Source organism: Marmota marmota, unplaced genomic scaffold, assembly GCF_001458135.2.
Source record: "Marmota marmota marmota unplaced genomic scaffold, marMar, whole genome shotgun sequence".
Taxonomy (NCBI): domain Eukaryota; kingdom Metazoa; phylum Chordata; class Mammalia; order Rodentia; family Sciuridae; genus Marmota; species Marmota marmota.
In genome coordinates, this window is record NW_025999982.1 from 9,113,675 (window position 1) to 9,134,326 (window position 20,652).

The 20,652-nt window shown below is 52.0% G+C and overlaps 1 protein-coding gene across 1 annotated transcript in view; it reads left to right on the forward strand.

Annotated features, from left to right (window-relative positions):
- The window catches only part of LOC107143631 (reticulon-4-like), a 63,099-nt gene that overhangs the window by 37,159 nt on the left and 5,288 nt on the right, over window positions 1-20,652 (forward strand). Inside the window, exon 3 of the mRNA XM_015487355.2 lies at window positions 20,247-20,303. Coding sequence (XP_015342841.2) covers window positions 20,247-20,303 — 57 coding nt within the window. The remainder of the gene's footprint in view (window positions 1-20,246; window positions 20,304-20,652) is intronic.

Genomic DNA, 20,652 nt, shown 5'->3' on the forward strand with positions numbered 1-20,652 from the left:
AGTGCTAACAGAGGAGGCCCGGATCCGGATTCTTGGGTCATTACTGTCTGGGCCAAAACTCAAAAAGAGGCAGGCAGAAATTGGCCTCTGAGATCCGTGCAAAAACTGCTTTTGCGGAGCCGCTGGAGCGGGAAGAAGGGTAGGGACTTAAGTGGGCCACGTCTCAAAAGTGGAGCCGTTGCCCCCCACTACTCTCGACTGGAAGATTGGCACCCCCAGGATGGCGCTCCACCCGAGCACGCAAGGGGTGTCCGAAAGTGCCGATGTGGAGTGATCCCGTTAGAACTTTCTCTCCCCGCCCCTGTCCCAGCTGCTGCCCCAACTCTTCCCTCCGGGAACCCTGGTCCCTTCGCTTCTACACTAAGTAATGTGGAGGTCCAAACACCTTTGGGAGAGGGAGGGAGGCGCAGTTTTCCCAAAGAGGTTCTTTTTCACAAGATTGAAACAATAGAATGGAGATGCCCCTAAGAGGTGAGGAAGGGGTGACAGGCTGGAAGGGGTCCCCGGAAGCTCCAGGTATGTGCTGGGAAGTTTCCTCTCCACACACAGAGCACACTGTGTGTCCAAAGGAAACTTCATTCAGAAACTTTGGGAAAGCGCTCTCCTAAACCATTGCTTCCCGGGGTTGCTAGGAGGTGGTTAGGAGGAGATGGTGGAGGAGACACCTCCCTACTGCAGGCTTGCATGACTTTCAGGTGGGCCAGACGCTGGCTGGCACAAGGGTGGGAGAAGATCTAGAGGCAGAGGGGAGACGCCAGAGTCTGCCTGGCACTATGCTAGGGGTGGAAGAACGAATTGGGGTCCTGGAGGAGCTTGCAGCCCCCAGGCAGGGACTGAAGTCACCTATAAGTGAAGATGAAGCTGTTGCCCTGGAACCTCACTGCCTGGAGACCTCGATTCCAACCCTAAGTGGTGACTGGGACTTAGCTGTGGCCTTATCAGGACCTAACTCTTGCAAGAATTTATAGGTCAGAAAACCAAGGTTCGACCTGCTGGGTACCATGGCACCAATGCAAACAGTGTGTCCTCACTCCCACACTGTGCAGGTCCAGTGTCTGCAACAAGGCCTTGGGGCATGGATACCATGTGTCCTGAAGGCCCAGAACCCACGCTTTTCTTAATTTTCCTGCAAAAAGCGTGTGTGGGGTGGCTTCCATCTGGAAGGAGCTTTACCCCCTGCAAGCCCCCTCCATCTGGCCTTCACACTGCTGGAGCTGGGGGTCAAGGGGGAGACCTCACACCTGCAGGGAGATACAATGAACCTGAGTCCTGTCCACAGTACACAGTGGGTCCCGTGTGCGGGCTGTGGGGATCTCATGGGCGCTTCTCCCAGGACCCAGAGCCCCGGGCCCACTGTTACCTCAAAGGCTCCCAGAAAAGGCGGCCCCACGGGTCCCCGGTCCCCTGCGCAGAACACAGACAGCCTGCCTCCCGACGAGGCTCTCTCCCGCGAACGGGCGGGCCCTGGCAGTAATTTGGCTCTGAAAATTGGTGCCACAGAAGCAGCTGAGAGCTGGCAAGGCCGGCGCCCCCGCGGTCAGCGGCTGTCAGTCGGCATTAAGAAATGCAAAGCCGAGCCACCGCGCAGCCGCGTCGCCCCTCGGCCCCCCCCCCCCGCACGTAATTGGTGTCAACTGTTTGATTGCGATAATTGCTACTGTCTCGGGAGGTGGCATCCAGGCCCCAGTGGGACGGAGCGTGCTGCTCGCCCTCAAGGGCCTTTCAGACCCTAGGTTCTACCGCAGAGGGCTCCGGAGACCTCGGCCTTCGGGCTCAGGGCTCTGTCCCTGAGAGAGAGGAAGGAATGGGGGAGCCAGAAAGGCTGTCCCCTTGCCCCCTCCAACAGCCATAACTTCTTTTTTAAAAAAAAAAATATTTATTCTTAAGTTTTAGGTGGACACAGTATCTTTATTTTACACTTATGTGGTGCTGAGGATCGAACCCAGTGCCCCGTGCATGCTAGGCGAGCACTCTACCACTGAGCCACAACCCCAGCCCCCTTACCTTCTTATGGAAGGAGGAGAAACAGGCAGGTTTAGGCCTGCATGCTTTACCCCAAGTCCCACATTTCCCACCCCTTAATAGTCACAGTTGCAATTATCTTCGTGGCCATTATCTCAGCTGATCCTCACCACAGCCTCTAAAGTCAATTTTATTAAATCCTACTTCACAGGTAAGAAACCGAGGTTGGGGTAGGAGCCTTTGAGGGTACATGCCCCCTGTTATGTACCTAGTGAGAGGCAGAGCCAGGCGTGAGAGTTAGAACTCAATTCCCCAAAGCCCTACCTTCACTTCAGGCCCCAGAGGAGGAGTCCTGGCAGTGACACCCTGAGAGTGGGGTGCTTGAGCCCGCGGGCATAATGCCATCTGGGGGTAGCCCTACTATCATTTCTTAAGAGTTTGGAAAAAAGAAAATGGTTGCGCTGGGGATATAGATCAGTTGGTAGAGTGCTTGCCTTGTATGCACAAGGCCCTGGGTTTAATCCCCAGCACCAAAAAAAAAAAAAAAGATGGGGGTAGGTGGGGGTAATGCTCATCCAGGCCAGCGTAGGAGCACTCTGGGTTCCCAGACAGTATTTCTTGAATTTGAGCTGGACAAACCTTTATTGTAGGGGCTGCCCTGTGCATTAGAGGATATTTAGCAGCATCCTGACCTCCACTCACTAGATTTATCGCATGCTCACGCCTCTTCCCCAAGAGGGAAGGCCAAAACTGCTCCTAGAAATTGCCAAACATCCTAGAAAAGGAGGGAGACAAACCACATGCAGTTGAGAACTGCTGGTCCCAGGCCAGGGAACAGTGGCCCAGGCCTATAATCCCAGCTACTCAGGAGGCTGAGGCAGGAGGATCATAAGTTGGAGGCCAACCTCAGCACTTAGCAAGACTCTGTCGACAATAAATTAAAAAAAAAAAAAAAAAAGAACTAGGGATGTAGCTAGGTGGTAGAGTGTCCTGGGTTCAATTCCCAGTAGGAGAGGGGAGGGACAGCTGGGCCCCTGTAGGAGCCAGGTGTCCTGAATCTGGCAAATAAGTGCAGCCCAACTCATTCAAAGAAAAATTTCCACATCACTTGCTACATATAAGAAAAATGCTAGATACAGAAATAAGTAAGTTGAAGTCACTGCTTTCAAAAGAAAATAAGGTTTAAAGTCAGGATTTTATTTCTATTTCATTTTATTTGTGTATTTATTTACTTATTTTTAAGGCGAGGTCTCATTATGTTGCCCAGGTTGGAGTCCTCTTGCCTTAGCCAGGACTACAGGTGTGTGCCACTGCCTCCAGGTTAAGACACAGTTTGGGTTGCCATGTCAGAGGCAGTACAGAAGTTAAGGGGGCCAGAGCAGAGCTCCTACAGCAAACTGAGTGGTCTAGGAGGGCTTCCCGGAGGAGGCAGTGCTTAAGCCAAAGGATGAATAATAGATGCCCTTTACACATAAAGAATGACAGTGATTAAAATGCATTGCTATTTACCTGTGCTTTCTTAACTTACCTGGAACAGGAAGGGTTGGGAGCTTAAACTTCTAGAATATGGAAGTGCAAAAGATGCAAAATCCAAATGGAGAACGAGGGTCGTGTCACCATATACCAGCAATCTTGTGTCGGCGTTAGTATACTTGTCCTTAGAAAAACAAATCGCAACACGTGTGCTGTGTTCACAGTCATTACTGCAGTTATGGTTGAGTTTCCAGAACAGGTAGGTGAGCTTCTCCACAGCACATCTCCGTTGCTTCTCCTGTAGTGAAGGTCACACACTCCATGATGGTCCATCTACAGAGCTCTCCCGGATACAGGCAGGAACAGGCGGATGCACCAGAGCAACTCAGCTGTGCTCTGTTTTGAGAGTGAGTCTGTAACAAATCTTCGAATGGTGAGAACTGGCTTCAGTTAGCACTTGTGTCAACTTTTCTGTAGATCTACACATCCCTGCCTTCAAACAGCAGATTCAAGAATAAACAATGACGCCCTATGATGACAAAGATAAAGTTACAGACCCAAGCTAAGTGGATGCTGTCATGCTCTACGCAAATCATTCTCTAAAACTTGCACATTCATTCATGTGCTTCCTGCCCCATGGACAAATTAATCCAATTTTTCTAGTATCAATCAATAACTTTTGTCTTTTTTTTGTACTTTAGCATTTATTTTCTTATTTACTGCTATGATTACGCAGAGTTGTACAAAAGAACATTTCCACTATTTGGCTTTCTTTTCTGGTTATTTAGTTGTCTATTTTCTCATATGAGGGGCTCTTAGAAGTGATTCCCTTGAGATGTCTAATACACGAGTACCCTACTGGTCTAGGGGGAATGTCAGATCCAGAATGCCCCGGAGGCCACCCCTTCCCAGCCTCTATGACTGCCCACAAGACTGGCAGCCTGCCTTACCCCGGGGCCAGCAGATGGCCCAGCCCTCAGCATGGACTGTGCTCCCTCCCAGCTGCCCTGCTGGGCTCTCTCCCGTAGGTCCCTCCCACAGCAGCCCCCACCAGCCCCCGCCAGCCCCCACTCTTCCCTTCCTGTCTTTTCAGCCCAGTTTCTGGGGTGACTGAGTAGGGAAGATCTCAGAGAAGTGTGACCTCAGGATTATCATACTTGAACAAAGGCCCCCTCCCCGCAGGATCCAAGAAAGCTGTTCAGATTTTCAACATATTGGGGAAATGGAGGCCCAATCATCCAGCTAGTCCATTGGTCAGGGTAGAACTGGAATTTAGAGCCAGGCATGGTGACACATACCTGTGATCATAGCCACTCAAGAGGCCGAGGCAGGAGGATTGCAAGTTTGAGACCAGCCTGGGCAACTTAGCAAGACCCTGGCATGCATGAGCCCTGGGTTCAAACCCCAGTAACACACACACACACAGCGGGAACTCAGTATTCCCAGGCTCCAGGCCTAGGTCATTTGACAATAGTCAACCCTAAACTAACAAGGACAGGTCAATGGTAGAACTTCTGTCCTCAGATGCAGGCCTCCTGGGTGACCTTTCTGGCTGGGAGGACTGTCCTAGGGCCCTGCTCCAAACTCCTTAGACTTGGGCCTGCTTATGGTGCTCCTCTCAGAACAGAAGAAGGGGCTGATGGCATTTGTTTTTGTTTTGTTCTTTTTAGATATACATGACTGTAAGGAGTATTTTGACATATTGTATAGATATTGGGTATAACTTATTCTAATTAGGATCCCATTCTTGTGGTTGTACATGATGTGAAGTTACACTGGTCATGTGTTCAAATATGAACATAGGAAACTGACGTCCAATTCATTCTACTGTCTTTCCTGTTCCCAACCCCCTCCCTACCCTTCATTACCCCTTGTCTAATCCAATGAACTTCTATTCCATTGTGTATATATACTACATTTGCTTTATCCATTCATCTGTTGAAGGGCACCTAGGTTGGTTCCATAGCTTAGCTATTGTGAATTGAGCTGCTATAAACATTGATGTGGTTGTGTCCCTGTAGTGTGTTGATTTTAATCCTTTGTATATGACCAAGGAGAGGGTCAAATGGTGGTTCCATGCCAAGTTTTCTAAGGAATATCCACATACTGCTTTCTATAATGGTTGCACCAATTTGCAGCCCCACCAGCAGTGTATGAGTGAACCTTTTCTCCCACATCCTTACCAACATTTATTGTTACTTGTATTCTTGATAATTATGATGGCTTTTTAAAAAAATACCATTAACTCATCAAACACAAATGGGCCCTACTATGTGCCTGGCCTTGGTGCTAGACCCTGAGGACACAGAAATAAGTCAAGGTCACTATCTTCAAGGAAACAAAGCCTCAAGACAGCGTTGTATGGAAGACAGCACATAGTGATAAAGGAGCTGGAGCAGAGCTCCTGCTGCAGGCTGGGCAGTCTAGGAGGGCTTCCCAGAGGAGGTGGTGCTTGAGCTAGAAGGATGACTGATAAGTGGCTGGTGAAGAGGGGTGGCAGTGAGGGTATGTTCAGAAGAGAATCCTACTCAAGGTGGCAGCTTCCCCTGGGGACCTGTGGGCACCCCACCATGTCAGGCCAGTTCTGCCCTCCCCATCCGAATCCAGCTCAGGACTCACCTCCAGGCAGCCCACCTTGGTTTTTCTGATGCTCCTGGGGTCCTTGTGCTGCCACCCACAGGACTGGACTCCTAGGCACTGCAGCGTTATGTTTCTGCCCTCAGTGCAGGGTGGAGCCCTGAGCTCAGGTGACCTTCCCCTCTTTCTCTCCCTCCTCTCCCTCCTGCTTTGTTCTTCTTCCCCTTCCTTCTTCCTGCTTGGCCTTGTCATCCCGTCTCTCTCCTGTTCCCCAGTGTATCCTGGGAGCAGAGTCTGATACGTGATGGAATTCTCTAGAACAGGCTTCAGGTGCCCTGCGGCCCAGGCCCAGAGGGATCAGCCTTTCCCTGGGGAGCCGGGGTTAGTATCCAGCGAGACCATGGCCTACCACTGAGCAGGGGTGTGCAGCTGAGGGACAGAGACAGTGTGGCCCGAATGGCGAGATGGCGAGGCTGCCCTTCCATTCTGGGGGAAAAGGCAGATCCAGGGACCCTGGAAGGGAAGGACCTTGCGCTCGGTGGCGTCTCGAGCTCCACTTCTAGGAAGCCCCTCCCCCAGCCGCGTCCGAGTTCGCCGGCTGCCGAGGCGGCTGCTCCCATTTCCACCAGCAGCGGATCCATTAATAGCATCAATTTTATTTGCACCAGTCCCTGCGCCCTCCCCGCTCCCCAGGGGCGCCTGATCCAGAATGCCAGGCCCTGCTTCCTTTTCTCCTGGAACACGCTGACTCCCTCCCTCGGCGCCAGGGGAGTTGGCAGGATAATAACCTGCGAGAGGAAAACTCTCTCCTCCCTGCCTTCTAATCTCCAGCCCTCACCAAATTAGAAAAGGCATCAGAAGCCCATCGGGCGGACTGCCGGCAGGGAAGGCACGCCATTAACCCCGCGGCCTCCTGCGGGCCAGGCAGCCAGGGAGGAAGTTGCAGGTACCCCCATCCTCTCCAGCCCCCTGCCTCTCTGCAGCAACCACCGCCACCTCTATGTCCCCATGTCTGCTCCCATCCATTGGCATGGACTCTCCTACCCTAGTGTCCTCCTCCGCCTCTTCCCTCATCCCCCACTCCCATCCTTATCAACCTTCCCAAGCCCCTGTCAGTTGCATGGATTCCTAGAATAACCAGGGGACCCTTGGCCTCCAAACCAAGTCCTGAGGCCCAGGGAAGGGACTGTTGCTATCCTGTTCTTCCTTGAGGACGGAGCTCAGCTGGCTCTTCATTTGTCCACTCAGCAAAGATGGACCGAGCTTCTGCCCACTTCGGGCTCTGTTCTAGGCTCTGGGGACACAGTGGACAGAACAAAGCCCCAGGCTGGTGGGGCCCACAAGCTACCTCTTCCAGGAGGTTGCATCTCGTTCCCTGAGGCTGGGCCAGGCATCCGCCCCGGAAGCACAAGGAAGGGTCGCCTTCTCTGTCCACACCAGCTGAGCACACACTGACATCAGGGCCCCATCTTGCTCAACTCTGCACCCTGAGCTCCCCGTTCAGGGCAGGATCGGATTAGATATTCAACCTGTCTCCACTGAACAGTCACAGCTGACACTGTGCAGCCCTTGCTGCGTGTCCTGCACGAGTGCTAAGACATACTGTCACCATTCCTATTTTAGAGGAGGAAACTGAGTCCCAGAGAGGTTAAATGACTCGTCCAAGTTTTCCAATCAGCAAGTGATTGAACCCCAGGCCGTCTGGTTCAGAGACCAAGCTCTTAACGACTCACCAGGAGGATGTTGGGCTTCTCTGTCACCTGTCCCCATGCCCTAAGGGCAGGAGGTTCCTCCTTCCACCTGATATCAACCTCAGTAACCAGAACACCACCTTGTGCTGTCTTTTCTACCTCTAAGGAGATGAAGTGTGCAGATAGCAGCACCTGACCACTGTAAGTCATCTCACCAAGCCCAGGACACACCTCAACCCCTAGAGAAAGCACCCAGGAAATGTTGGTAGGTGGACCGATTCTCTTGGGTGATGTAGCCAAGCCAGGACAGAGCTCAGTCTTGGTCCTTCTACAGCTCACTTTGTGACCTGGGACGAGCCAGCCCCCTCTCTGAGCCTCAGCCTCTCCGTGTAGTTCCAGGAGTTGGACTAGATGGTCTTTAGGTTACTGTCCTCTGAGGAATTCTAGCTTTGATTTCAAATTACAAAAGAAAATACTCAGAGCATCAGGCAGATGGTCCTTCCCAGCCGAGACAGGTAATAAGGTGAAGAGTGTCTACACAAGGGCCCAGGGAAGACACCACACCTTCAGGAAGGGACTAGAAAACCTCCAGAAAGTATCTTTCCATGGAATCCGGGAGAGGGGAGCAGGGAATGGGAATAGCCCTGAGCCCTACTCTGTGCCTGGCCCCTCAGCACGTGTTCTCAACACTCAGCTTTCCCAAAGTAAATGTTCCCACGTCCACTTTATTTTTATTTTTGGAAGTCCCAGGGATTGAACCCAAGAGTACTTTACCAGTGAGCCACATCCCCCCATTCCTTTTATTTTTATTTTAACAGAGTATCACTAACTAAGTTGCTGAGGTTGGCCTCCAACTTGGGATCCTCCTGCCTCAGCCTTCCAGGTCACTAACAGTGTGCCACTGTCCCAGGCCTGGCAGGCCTACTTTGCAAGTGAAGACACTGAGACTTCTCCCTAAGGTCACAGAACATGTGACTATCTGGGGGGGTGGGGTGGGGCAGGCATGTCTGACTCCTGGCTCTGCCCGGGTCATAGAGCCACCTGTCCCAGCTGCCCTGGTGTGCAGGCGCCTGGACCTACCTGTGTCCTCTCTCTAGAACACCCAGGTGCACATGAAGAGGTAGAGAGGGTATGGACAAGGACATTGCGCTCACGTTACTTCTCTGCCTGGATGTATCGCACACTATCAAGAGCCACATCAGAGTGTGTGTGTGTGTGTGTGTGTGTGTGTGTATAAGAGAGAGAGAGAGAGAATATACAAGCGAGATGGGGGCAGGATGAGATTGGGAAATCAGAAGGAAAAAGAAAGGAGTAGTCGAAGGGCAGAGGGAGGGTGTTAATATGCAGCATAAGAACGGGGACAATAATAACAATAATAATAACAAGGGTAACACAAACCTTGGGCTTTTTTTTTTCCCCCAAGCTGAATGCGAGCTGGATCAGGGCTGAGGGGATTAATCTCTTAAAAAATAAGTGCCGCGTGAGGAGACAGGCAGTGATTAAGGCTTTAACTGATCAGTCTGCATCTGACAGTGAACCAGCTATTATCTTAACGGAATCAAACGAACATTCAAAGCCGTGCTCAGCCCCAAACATGAAAGGAGATGTCATCTGCTGGCAGCTGGCAAGCCGCAGGGGGAGCCCAAGGGGAGAGAGCAATGGAGGGAGAGGAGAGGAGAGAGGGAGAGAGGAGAGAGTCGTGGTGAGGGAGAGGGGAAGAAGAAGAAAAGAGAGAGGAGGCACCCGGAGAGGTTTCGCAGAGGCTCCGCTGCCCCCCTTACACACACACACACACACACACACACACACACACACGGCACCCCCAGATCGCAGGTCCTAAGGCAGGTGACAAATCGTGGTACTCCTCAGCTCTGAAGCCTTCAGTGGCTCCCCACTTCCCAGAGGATGAAGACAGGACACGGAAGGCCCAGGCTAGGGGATGGGGCCTGGAGACTCCTGCCGAAACTCATCCCCTGCGGAGCCCAGACCCGGACTCCTGCCCCTTTCTTTTCTCTTTTACTTTAGTTCAGTAAATACTTTTTAAATAAAGGAAAAGGAATAAGAGGAAAAAAACAAGTTGAAAGGGGAGAGAGGGCGCTTTTTCTAGGCCTTGAAACTCATTTCCCACTTAATTATCCCCAGAACCCAGCAACAAATGTCTCCATTCTTGGTCAGATTGTCAGAGGGTTAGGGTGGACCTGCAGGCCCCATGGTTTGTAAGAGGCAGAGCTGGGATTTGAACCCAGGCCTCTCCAACTGCAATCTCCCTGCTCTTCTCACCAGAGAAGGGAACCAGGAAGAGCCAGGGCAACCAGAAGAGAGTCCTGAGGGGCTGTCACTCTCCCGCCTGTGGCTCCTTGTGGAATGGACAGCTCTCCCTTCTCACCCCACTCTTCCAAAGCGGGCCACTGGGGGACTCTGGAATCTGCTTGCCCCAGGCCCCTAGACTCTGGGCCGGGCACAGTAAGTGTCAAAGGAGGGAATGAAGGAAGGGTGTGGTCCAGGGCAGGTCCCTCAGGGGCTGACGGACAGAGCTACCTGGTCTAGGGCCCAGCCAGCCCCACTCCTAGGGGGGCTCTGACCACAGGGTGGCCTGGGACAGGAAGGGTGAATCCTCACTGTCAGAGGGGACTCCAGGCCTGAGGCTACCTAAGAGAGAAATAGTGAAAAAGGAGAGGGGGTGGGGGGAGAGAGAGAGAGAGAGAGAGAGAAGGGACTTCCCTGAAGAGTAGACTCCCACAGGCCCCATGGCGGACAGTTCATCTGCTAATGAGGAACTGACCCTCAAGCCCGTGTCCCTTCTCTTACTGAGGCTCTCACTCACTTGCCAGACAGCTGTTTCTCAAAGAAAATAGACGTATGGTCCCCCTCTTTCCTGTTTGTCACACTCGTGGGTTCCTTCTCCCTCATGCACACACACACGCACACACACACAGACACTGTCACAAACACAATCTCACACACTGTTTCTCACACACACATTTTCTCTCTCTCTCTCTCTCTCTCTCACACACACACACACACACACACACACACACACACAGAGCCAGCGCTGGGCCCTTGCTCACAGTCGGCCACTCTGGGCCACAGCTAAGTCCCCAGCATTGTTCTTTTGGGTCTGGGAACACTAGGTGGGATCCCATCACCCCTGGGGGGGCACAGCCCTGTGCTTCCTGGTGTCTGCCCCTCCCCAGACTAAGCCTTCAAGTGTGGCCCAGCAGGGAAGAGGCCAGGGCAGAAGCTGCGGCCAGCCATGGTAGGGCAAATGGGCAGGAGACCGGGGTCCCCCTGGAGCCTGAGGCAACCCTCTCTCCCTTCCCTTTCCTCTGCCTCCACCCTGGTTCAGGACATGCCCATTTCATACTTCCATCACCTTCTCCCTGTCTTTACTCCACCAGCACCCGCCTGCCGGGGGCTCTTTCTAAAACACAGCCCAGATGGCCTCCCACCCTGAGGCCATCGACAGCACCCCTGTGCCTGCAAGGCTCAAGTCCAAACTGCTCGAGCGGGTCTCAAGTGCTCCCTGGGCCTGCGCTGCCCCTGCCCCTCTGCCTTAGGTCCCACGGTGCTGCCCCCACCCCCAGGGACATCCCCCCCTGTGCAAAGTCATTCTCACTCTGAGTCTGAGCACAACACATGTGTGTTTGTGCTTTACACCTGCAGTCACTGGTCCCATCCATCTGTCCCTCCTTCCACCCGTCCCAAGCCCCCCTCTCTTTAGAGATTATGAGGCTAACTCAACTCTACTGAGTAATTAGCACATACACGTTCATCATATTCTGGTCCCTCTATAGGTAAGAAGTCATTTACTCTTCACCCAAGACTGATGAGATACATTGTATGGAAAGGAAACTGAGCCTGGCGGTCACTGGTCACCCAAGCCAGTAATCCCAGCAGCTTGGGAGGCTGAGGCAGGAGGATAATGAATTCAAAGCCAGACTCAGCAAAAGCAAGGCACTAAGCAACTCAGTGAGATCCTGTCTCTAACTAAAATACAAAATAGGGCTGGGGATGTGGCTCAGTGATGGAGTGCCCCTGAGTTCATTCCCTGGTACCAAACCAAACAAAACAAAACTGGGCCAAAAAGAGGCTAAACAACTTGCTAAAGCTACATAGGTCTATCCAGACAGTGACAGAACTAAGATTTGAAAACAGCTTGATTCCAGAATCTATACTCTAACCATTATACTACCCTGCCCCTCAAAGATGCTTCTCTCTCCTCAAAGCCCTTGCTAGACTCCCCAGCCCCCACCTCCAATCTCTGTCCTTCAGTTTCTTCAAGTCTGTGTTATCTGAACCTCTCATGGGCTCCTTAATTACGCAATGCCTTGAATCAGTACTTTGATCTCTGCGTGTGTTAATTTTATCCCATGAACTAGATTATTTATTATCAGGAGTATAAACTGTTTGCCATCAGTCACCCCCATCACCACCACCCGTTACCTAGCATAGTGCTAGACAGATGGGTTAAAAATAAAATCACAACAGCTAACGTGGGAATGCTAACTATGGGGCAGGCCCTGGTCTAACTACTTACCATGATTGATATCTTTATTCCTCACAGATGAGAACACAGATGGAATATTGGAATACTCCAATGTCACACAGGCTGTAGTGGATTAAAGATGGCTACATGCCTGTAATCCCAGCAGCTCAGGAGGCTGAAGCAGGAGGATCACAAATTCAAGGGCAGTCTGGGAAACTTAGTAAGGCACTATGCAACTTAACGAGATTCTGTCTCAAAATTAAATATNTAGCTCAGTGGTAGAGGGACCGTGAGCTCAATTTCCAGCACTGCCGAGAGAGAGAGAGAGAGAGAGAGAGAGAGAGAGAGGACAATTTTTCATTCCCCCATTGAGATGTGGAGTTCATTTCCTTTCCCTTTGAATCTTTAACCAATAGAATGCATGGATGGGAACATGTGCACTTCTGAGGCTAAGCCTTAGGAAGACCTGGAAGCTTCCACCTGTTTGCCTCTGGGGACCCTCTGAGCTGCCCTGGAAGAAGTCTGGCTAGCCAGTGGGAAAGATAACCTTGGGGGAGAGGTGGGGCTGTGGGTGCCTGCAGAGCAGGAGACCCACCTACTCCAGCTTCTTGGTCAGTCCTGCTGATGACCACAGCCCTGGCCCCTACCTGGCTGTAACTGCCATAGAGACCAGCAGAAGAACCACCCAGCTGAGCTCAGCCAGTCACATGTGTGGGAGACACCTGGGGGTTCGAGAGATGATGGGTGTTTTATTGAACAGTAGTAGAAAACTAAAACCAGTAGGTCCTGTTATTATTCCCTCTGTTTCCAAGGAGGGGATAGATGGAAGGTCATAATGGCTGCATGATGACTTACCCAAGGTCACGCAGCTGTGGAAATGGGTGCAGGATCCTCTGCCACTTGGAGCATGGGGGAGGTGAACTGTTCCCACAGGACACCCTCAATGACCAAAAGCAAGAGGTCCTTGTGGGCGGGGTGTCCAGAAACAACCCCTGATGAGCAGCGCAGCCCACTTCGCTCTGGAACTTCTATTTCCTGCCATGCACACAGCAGGAAGAGGATCGAAGCTGCTTCCCAGCTGTACACTGGGAGGACAGGGAAGGGGTCATAGTGGACAGGGTGGGACAAAAAGCACGAGTCAGATCTCCCATGGATCTCATTTCTCCTGTAGATGCCCACAGGAGCTTTTCTTTGAAAACTGTGTTCTAGTTTGAAAACCACTGGACGGGCAATCTAGGATTCCACAAACAAGTGATGGAATAAACGGATAGGTGGGATCACACTGCTTGGTTTCTGTCTCGGCAGCAGTGATGTGGAGTGGACCGGAGGGAAGGAGTCCACGGGGCACAGCAACCTGGGATGCAGTTCCCGAACCTCACAGCAGAAGAGTGGCGGGCGGGGGGGGGCTGCAAAAGAAAACCACAGGGCCCAGAAAGATTGGAGAAGGGTGGCCTGGGTGGAGGGTGGCTGGGGCAGCAGCCTGGGTGCAGCACTCACCTAAGCAGCCAGTGTGGCCTCAATGGTGAAGCTCCCAAGCCTGGAACATCAGGCCTGGTTTCAATGCCAGCTCTGCCCTTGACGAGGTCTGGACAGATGGCACTATGTTTAAACTCTGTATACGAGTCTCTGTATTTTTATCTATAAAATAGAACTGACAGTACCTCTGTCATACAGTTGGCCTGGAGCAAATGAGATAAATCAAGGAAAAATACATCCCCGTGGTTTGCATTTAGTGAGCGCTGGCTGAGTGGTAGCTCTGGGGACCACTGTGGAAGACTGGAGTGACGTGGCTTAGCCAAAGCTCCAGGAACGTGGCTAACCCAGGAGGTCCCCAAACATTTCCTCCCTGTGCCCCCATGTGACACAGGGCATATGCACTTGGGGAAGGCAGGTGGGAGGAGTAGAGCAGAGTTTGGGGAGATGGGGCTTGGGGTGTCATGCAGGGAGGAAGTAGGGATCTAACAGGTGCCCAGCTCCTGCTGGGCCTCCCAGGACCTGGGACCTGAGCCTTAGTCTGCAGAGGAGAAAGGGCAAGGGCTGGGTAAGCAGAACCATCAGGGGAGGGTTAATGAGTTCATTCAGTCCCTTGAAAAGTCTGGAGATGAACCTGACAGGGTCAAGTGCCATTCTACACCAGATCCACCAGGAGAGAAGTCAGCGTTTGGATAGTGAGGTCCCCCAGGGCAAGGCAGATACGATCCAGGAAGGGCTCGACAGCTCATGGAAAGTGAGGCCAGGCCCACCGGTGACACAGACAGAGCTCTCAGGTAGAGACAGCATTCTAAAGTGGCCACAGCCCGGTGATTGGCTGCCACCAACTAGTTGTGACCATGGGCAAGCTGCTGGACCTGCCCATGCTGAGTGCTGTGGTGAGACAGACATTCAGAAAAGGTTTGCTGACACTGCAGGTGGCTGATGACACACCCCCTTGTAACAGGAGGTCAGAGCCCTGAGCTGGAGCTAAGGAGAATATCAATGCGGGTTCTCAGCATCTGGGTTTGGAGAGATTAGAGGGCAGGCAATCAGAGGAAAGAGAGTCTGGAGACAGGGATACAGATGGCCTGTCCCCATTCTCCTCCCACAGTAGGAAGCAGGGTTGTGGGGTGGGAGTTAGAGTTGGGGGATCCTTGGGCATCAGGCAACTTGAATGGAAACGGAGAAATCTGAAGCTCTGGCTTCCTCTATTCCTTCCAGGGTGAGGCAGGGGCAAGGGGCACAGAGGTGAGTCAGGAGGACACTGGGCCTCACAGGTGCCTCTGCAGAGACTGTGTCCACTCTGATAGCCCCTACCAGCTGCCCCAGCGTCCCTGAGTCCCCAGGGTCAGGCCATTACAGGCGAGATTTATCACGGGCAGGTGTGCTCCAAGACGGTATATTATCCAGGATTATGAACTGTAACAGGATAATCTCTCTAATGTAATTCAAGCTCTCGACATGGCTTATGGCTCCTTAATGTACCTCAGACTGAAGAATTACAGGAACATTCTCCCTCCAGCTCCCCATGTCCCCTCCCTCCCTTCCCTGTCAACCCCTAAATGATTTAGGCAATTGCCTGAAGCCAGATCTTGGCATTTAGTCATAATTCAGTGCAGTTCAGTAAACATGACGGGCCAGGAACCTTCCTGCCTACCTCTCTCCCACAAAAGCCTCTCTCCAGCTCACCACAAGGGACAGGCTGGATGCAGGACAATCCATGACCCTCAGGACCCTGGGACTCATCCCAAGATACCCTCTTGGCACCAAGGCCTGGGCAACCAGGTTAGGCCTTGGGGGTCCCCCATCCTGTATGATATCTCCCTGACTTTCATTGCCCTCTAGACTAAGAAAACAACCCCAGAACCACAGAAAAATGGCAGAGCCAAAGGGACTTCAGGATTCTGAGATCTAAGTCTGTGAATCGACCTTATTAGCTCATGCAACTCCCGTGGACGGTTCTTTCATAATAGTTGATAATGTTTATTGAGCACTTACTAGGCACCAGGCATTTTTTTTAAAATACTTAGTGTCATTCATTCATGTTATGCTTCCAACAATTTTAAGTAGGTGCTATTATTCCCATTTTACTGATAAGAAAACAGAGGCTCAGAGAGGTGAAGTCGAGGCCACAAATCTATGAAATTGTCACCTGGCACATGAACCCAGGAATCTGACTCCGGAGCCTGCGTTGCCACCCTCTGCTCTATATGGTGCAGTCTTGGTGTCTAAAGGTCAGCACTGGAATCCAGATCCTGGTGTCCTCCAGTCCCAGCCAGGATTTCCTCCATCTACTGAGCACCTGCTGATGCATCAAAGAAACTGGAGAGCAGGATCTTCTTCCTAGACAGCATGGGTATATTTTCATGGTGGCCCTTGCATAGGGTCATCAGAATCCAGGCTTTCCATCAGCCAGCCACTGAGAAAGTGAGGAGCTCTTTCCTCTGGCCACCCAGCACTGCACTCCTCTTCTGCTGCTGCAATCTCTGCGCCCAGGCCTCACCTTCCCCATGACCTTAAACAGGAGCCAGGGGCTCCTCCGACTACCAGAATCCAAAGAAGGCAAGAGAAATCTCCCCCATGGTAGGAGGCCACCTCCAGTTGGGAAAAGTCCTTCTAAAATCAGCTCAATAAAAATAAGGCAGTCATTGGTCTTTCCCGAAGGCTCTTCCTGACCTTGGGCAAGTCACTTGGTGACTTGAACTTTGATGATTCATTGTTTTCATCTCTAAAATGGGCTAATAGCAGCAAGAACTAAATTAGAAAATGAAGTTGTTTTTTTTTTTAAGTAGTCCCTACTTGCAACTATAATAGTCCCTCCCACACACCCCTCCAGTTGAGCGGGTCATTTTGGATCTCAGCAGGATTTATTTGAGTCCCATCTTCTCCCCTATATCCATACCTAGTAAGAACAGAAAGCCCGGGTGAATTGTCTATCTCTGATCTCTGACTCTGACACAGATTAGATCCAAAGTTATACTGGTCACCCTGGATGCAGAGACTCTGACATTTGGGAATCTGCCCTGGGAGAGAAGGCTGTGCGTTCAGAGGCCCTCAGGGGATACTGGGATCGACATTATTCATTCCTTGACTTGTGTCAATACATATGACACCTGGTGCCACAGAGCGAGCTCCAGCGGAGGAGTGTGTAGACAACCTGGTTCTGATCCTGCTCTACCTCCCTTTCCCTGAATTCTGTTTCCTCATCTATAAAACAGGGTAACGTAGGAGGCCCCAGGTCCCTCCAGTCTGACATTCTGTTTGAGGACTGACTTCTTTCTCAGATTTGCCCTGCTTCTTTCCCAAGGTTCCGAAACTCCCTCTTCGGGCCTCTTCCTTCTCCCTTTCTGTGGTCAAGGACCAGGGCTTTTCTTGCCCAGAACTCGCTGAGACCTGTTATTTCTGGAAGTGCCACCAGGGGGAGCCTTCTTTTGGCTGTGTGGGGTCAGGGAGGAAGACGGCTCAAGTGAAGGCTGGGGAGTTTTCCAGTCCCAAGGGGTCCCACCAAGACCCAGACTGAAATAGGAGATTGGAGGACCTTGGCGGGATCTTTGGGAGACAGATAAGCTACAAAGAGCACACTCTAAGCTCTTGAAGGACTGAGACCTTGCCTTATGTGTTAATTCTTGTCTCGTCCATGGTGGGATTATCTCATTTGATATTCAGTCTTATTCATGAGTCATATAGGGCAGGTGGGATTGCCTGTCACTTATAGTTGGGAGAACTGAGGGGCATCCAACCTAGGACAGATGTGCTGATGGCCCAAGTCTCTTAACTGCTGGCCCCGGTCTTGCTCTGTGCATCCTGGCCTCTCCCAGGGTCTTGGCCCAGGCTGGTGCATCAGAGACTTTCAGAGACACTTCACAAATGAATGAGCCCTGTGGACAAGGCTGCAGCCTCCCTGGGGTAAGCCTTCTCTGCTCTGTGCTGCTCTGCAGGTGCACAAAGCTAAGGGACACCTAAGCCCCATAGTCTAGCCTTCCCTCATCTCTTACTATAGACTCACTCTCAAGACAGAGGGAGACGTTCACTGGGTCCTATTTCCCTGTAAGGCCCAGGCAGGGCAAGTGATGAGCGAATTCCTTCAACAGAAGTGAGTGCCTCGTTGTGGGAAGTCCTGCTCTAGGGCAGAGACTGTTTTTTGGAGGGGGATGGGATACTGGGGATTGAACTCAGGGGCACTTGACCACTGAGCCACATCCCAGCCCTATTTTATATTTTATTTAGAGACAGGGTCCCACTGATTTGCTTAGCACCTCATTTTTGCTGAGGCTGGCTTTGAACTCCCAATTCTCCTGCCTCAGCCTCCTGAACCACTAGGATAACAGGCATGGGCAACCACCCCTGGCTAAAACTGAGACTCATTTCAAAGCCTCCGTCTCTATAGAATCTGCAATCTAGGAGAAAGAGATAGGCAAGATACGCAGCATGCCAGACAGCAAAAAATGCTACTGGGAGGCTGGGACTGGAGGTGCACACCTGTTATCCCAGTGACTTGGGAGGCTGAGGCAGAAGGATCACAAGTTAGAGACCAGTCTCAGCAATTTAATGAGGCCCTAAGCAACTTAGACCTTGTCTTAAAATTTTAAAAGAAATTTAAAAAGACCTAGGGATTTAGTTTCATGCTCAAGCATCTCTGGGTTCAATCCCCAGTATCCAAAAAGCTACTGGGCCAGACAGGGGCCTCACATCTGTAATTCCAAAGACTCAGAAGGCTGAGTTGAGAGGATCAGATCAGAAGTTTGAAGCCAGCTTCAGCAACTTAGTAAGACCCTGTCTTGGAAGAAAAAAAAATAAAAAGACCAGGGCATGTAACTCAGTGGTAAGGAGCCATTTGTTCAATTCCCAGTAACCCTTTCCCCAAATACTTGGGAAAAAGAAAGCAGGGCAAAGGAAATGGACCACCTGTGTGGGTAACAGGTGGGGTGTTGGTCAGACAAAACTTCAAAGCAGGATGGTCAGTACATTAGGGTGCTGGGGAAGCATTATTTCAAGCAGAGGGGACAGCAGTTCAAAGGCCCTGAGGCTTTGAGATCCAGTGTGTGGATCTGCCTGTGCAACAGTGAGGGGGCAATGAGGCTAGAGCAGAATGTGGGTGGCCGGGTAGGAGGAAGGACAGGGAGGTGATGAGATCAGTAGGGTCTGGTAAGGAACTGTTCCTGAGTGAGATGTACAGTCACTGGAGGATTCTAAACACATAAGAGGGACAAGATCTGACTTTTGTTTTAAAATGAAAACTCTGGGCGCTCTGTTCAGGATGGACTAAGAAAAAAGAGGTGCGGAAGGGACCAAGTTAGGTGTTGCAATGTCTCAGCAAGAAAAGATGGTGGCTTGGAACAGTGAGCTCAGTGGAGTGTGGTGAAGAAAAGCAGCTTCTACACATATTTGGAAGGCAAAATAAGGTTTGCTAAGCATTCAGATGAGTTATGGCAGGAAAAAAAGTTGAGAGTAACCCCCAAGATTTTCTTCTGGAACAACTGGGAAGACAAGTTATCCTTTCCTGAAATGAAGGAGACTGATGGGTGCAGGACTGGGGGTGGGGGATTTGGGGGCCAGACAAGGGTTTGAAATTTTGAAGTCATGCAAGCTGAATTTGAGGTGCCTACTATGTGTTCAGGTGGAAAAAGGAAACTGGACTTAAAGGAGGGCAGGTCAGCAGAAATTAATGGTCGAGCTAAGAGAGCAAAACCGAAGCCTCCTGTCTTCCCACTCCCAATAGAGCCCTTTCCATAGTAAGAAGAGCACTCTTTCTTGTGTTGGAGAAGTTAAATACCTGCGCTCAAAACCTAGGGCGCAAGAGGAAATACGGTAACCCCCGCGCATCGACCCGGGCTTGCCCAGCGCCAGGGCTAGAGGAGATCGAGGCAGAGGGGCTGCGCCCGCTCTGAGGAGGCTGGCTATCTTGGGGAATTTGGGCGAGCCCGGAGGGGGCCAAAACCTCCGCAGTCATCCTGGGCGGAGCGAGAGCTGCTTGAGATTCGGGGCGGATCTCCACCGAGGTCTGGGTTTTTTCTCTCGGCAGCGGTCTTGACTCGTTTCCTGGAGCCACCGTCAGATATTTATTTAACCTCGCAGTTCAGCCTCCTGGGGGCCAGCAGAGAGGGATGGAGGCAGGGTGGAGAAGGCTGGTGGAGAAGGGGGGAGGGGAGAGAATCCTTTTCCTCCCCGCTTGCCTAATACGTGTAGTCCCTCCCGGGGCACCCAGACATCCGGGGGTCAGCCAGCCCCTTGGATCCCAAGTGTCAGCGTGAGGAGCCAGGAACCACGGAAGCCCACCCCGTCGATTTTAGAACGAAGAAACCGAAGCGAGGAGTACTTTGCCCAGGACAACAGCGAGCCCTGGGTGGTGCCAAACTCCCGGTCTCGGGAGCCCCCCATTCCTTGTCTGCCAAATGACCATTGGGGGCCGCGTGGTGCCAAGGCAGTGGGGTGACTTCAGATCTGCGCAAGCCTGCCTTGCGATGGGGCTCAACACTTCACCTCTCTGTTCCTCAGTTTCCTAGTCTGTACAAAAGTCTCGCCCTGCCTCCTTGTCTGGTTGCTGGACCAAAGAAAAGTAACAGCTGCCAGTTGACAAACCCCAGTGAGCCTGGCACTGTCCCCAGTGCTGCTGCGCACCGGGCCTACCGGTGTCCTCCGAGGTTTGTAAACCTCCGCGGCTTCCCCAGCCTGGGAGGACGGGGCGGTTAGAGTGAGAGCTGGAAGGTGGAAGCCAGAATCCCAGGACAGAAAGGAAGCCCCCACCATACGGCGGCAGTGCCCGCCCCCGGGCTCAGGGGTCAGTGAGGGGGCCACTGGAGGAGGGGTGGCAGGGGGGAGCGGAAGTCCCTGCTAGGAGGCCCCACTTCCCCTCCCCCCGGCCGGCCCCGGGGCAGGTGAAGAGGGGACCGGGCTCCGCTCCAGGTGGTGGGGCAGCGACGGGGGTGGGGAAAGGCCCGGCAACAAAGGCACTTTTCTTTGGGACTGTTTGGTTCGAGCGGGTGGGCGGAG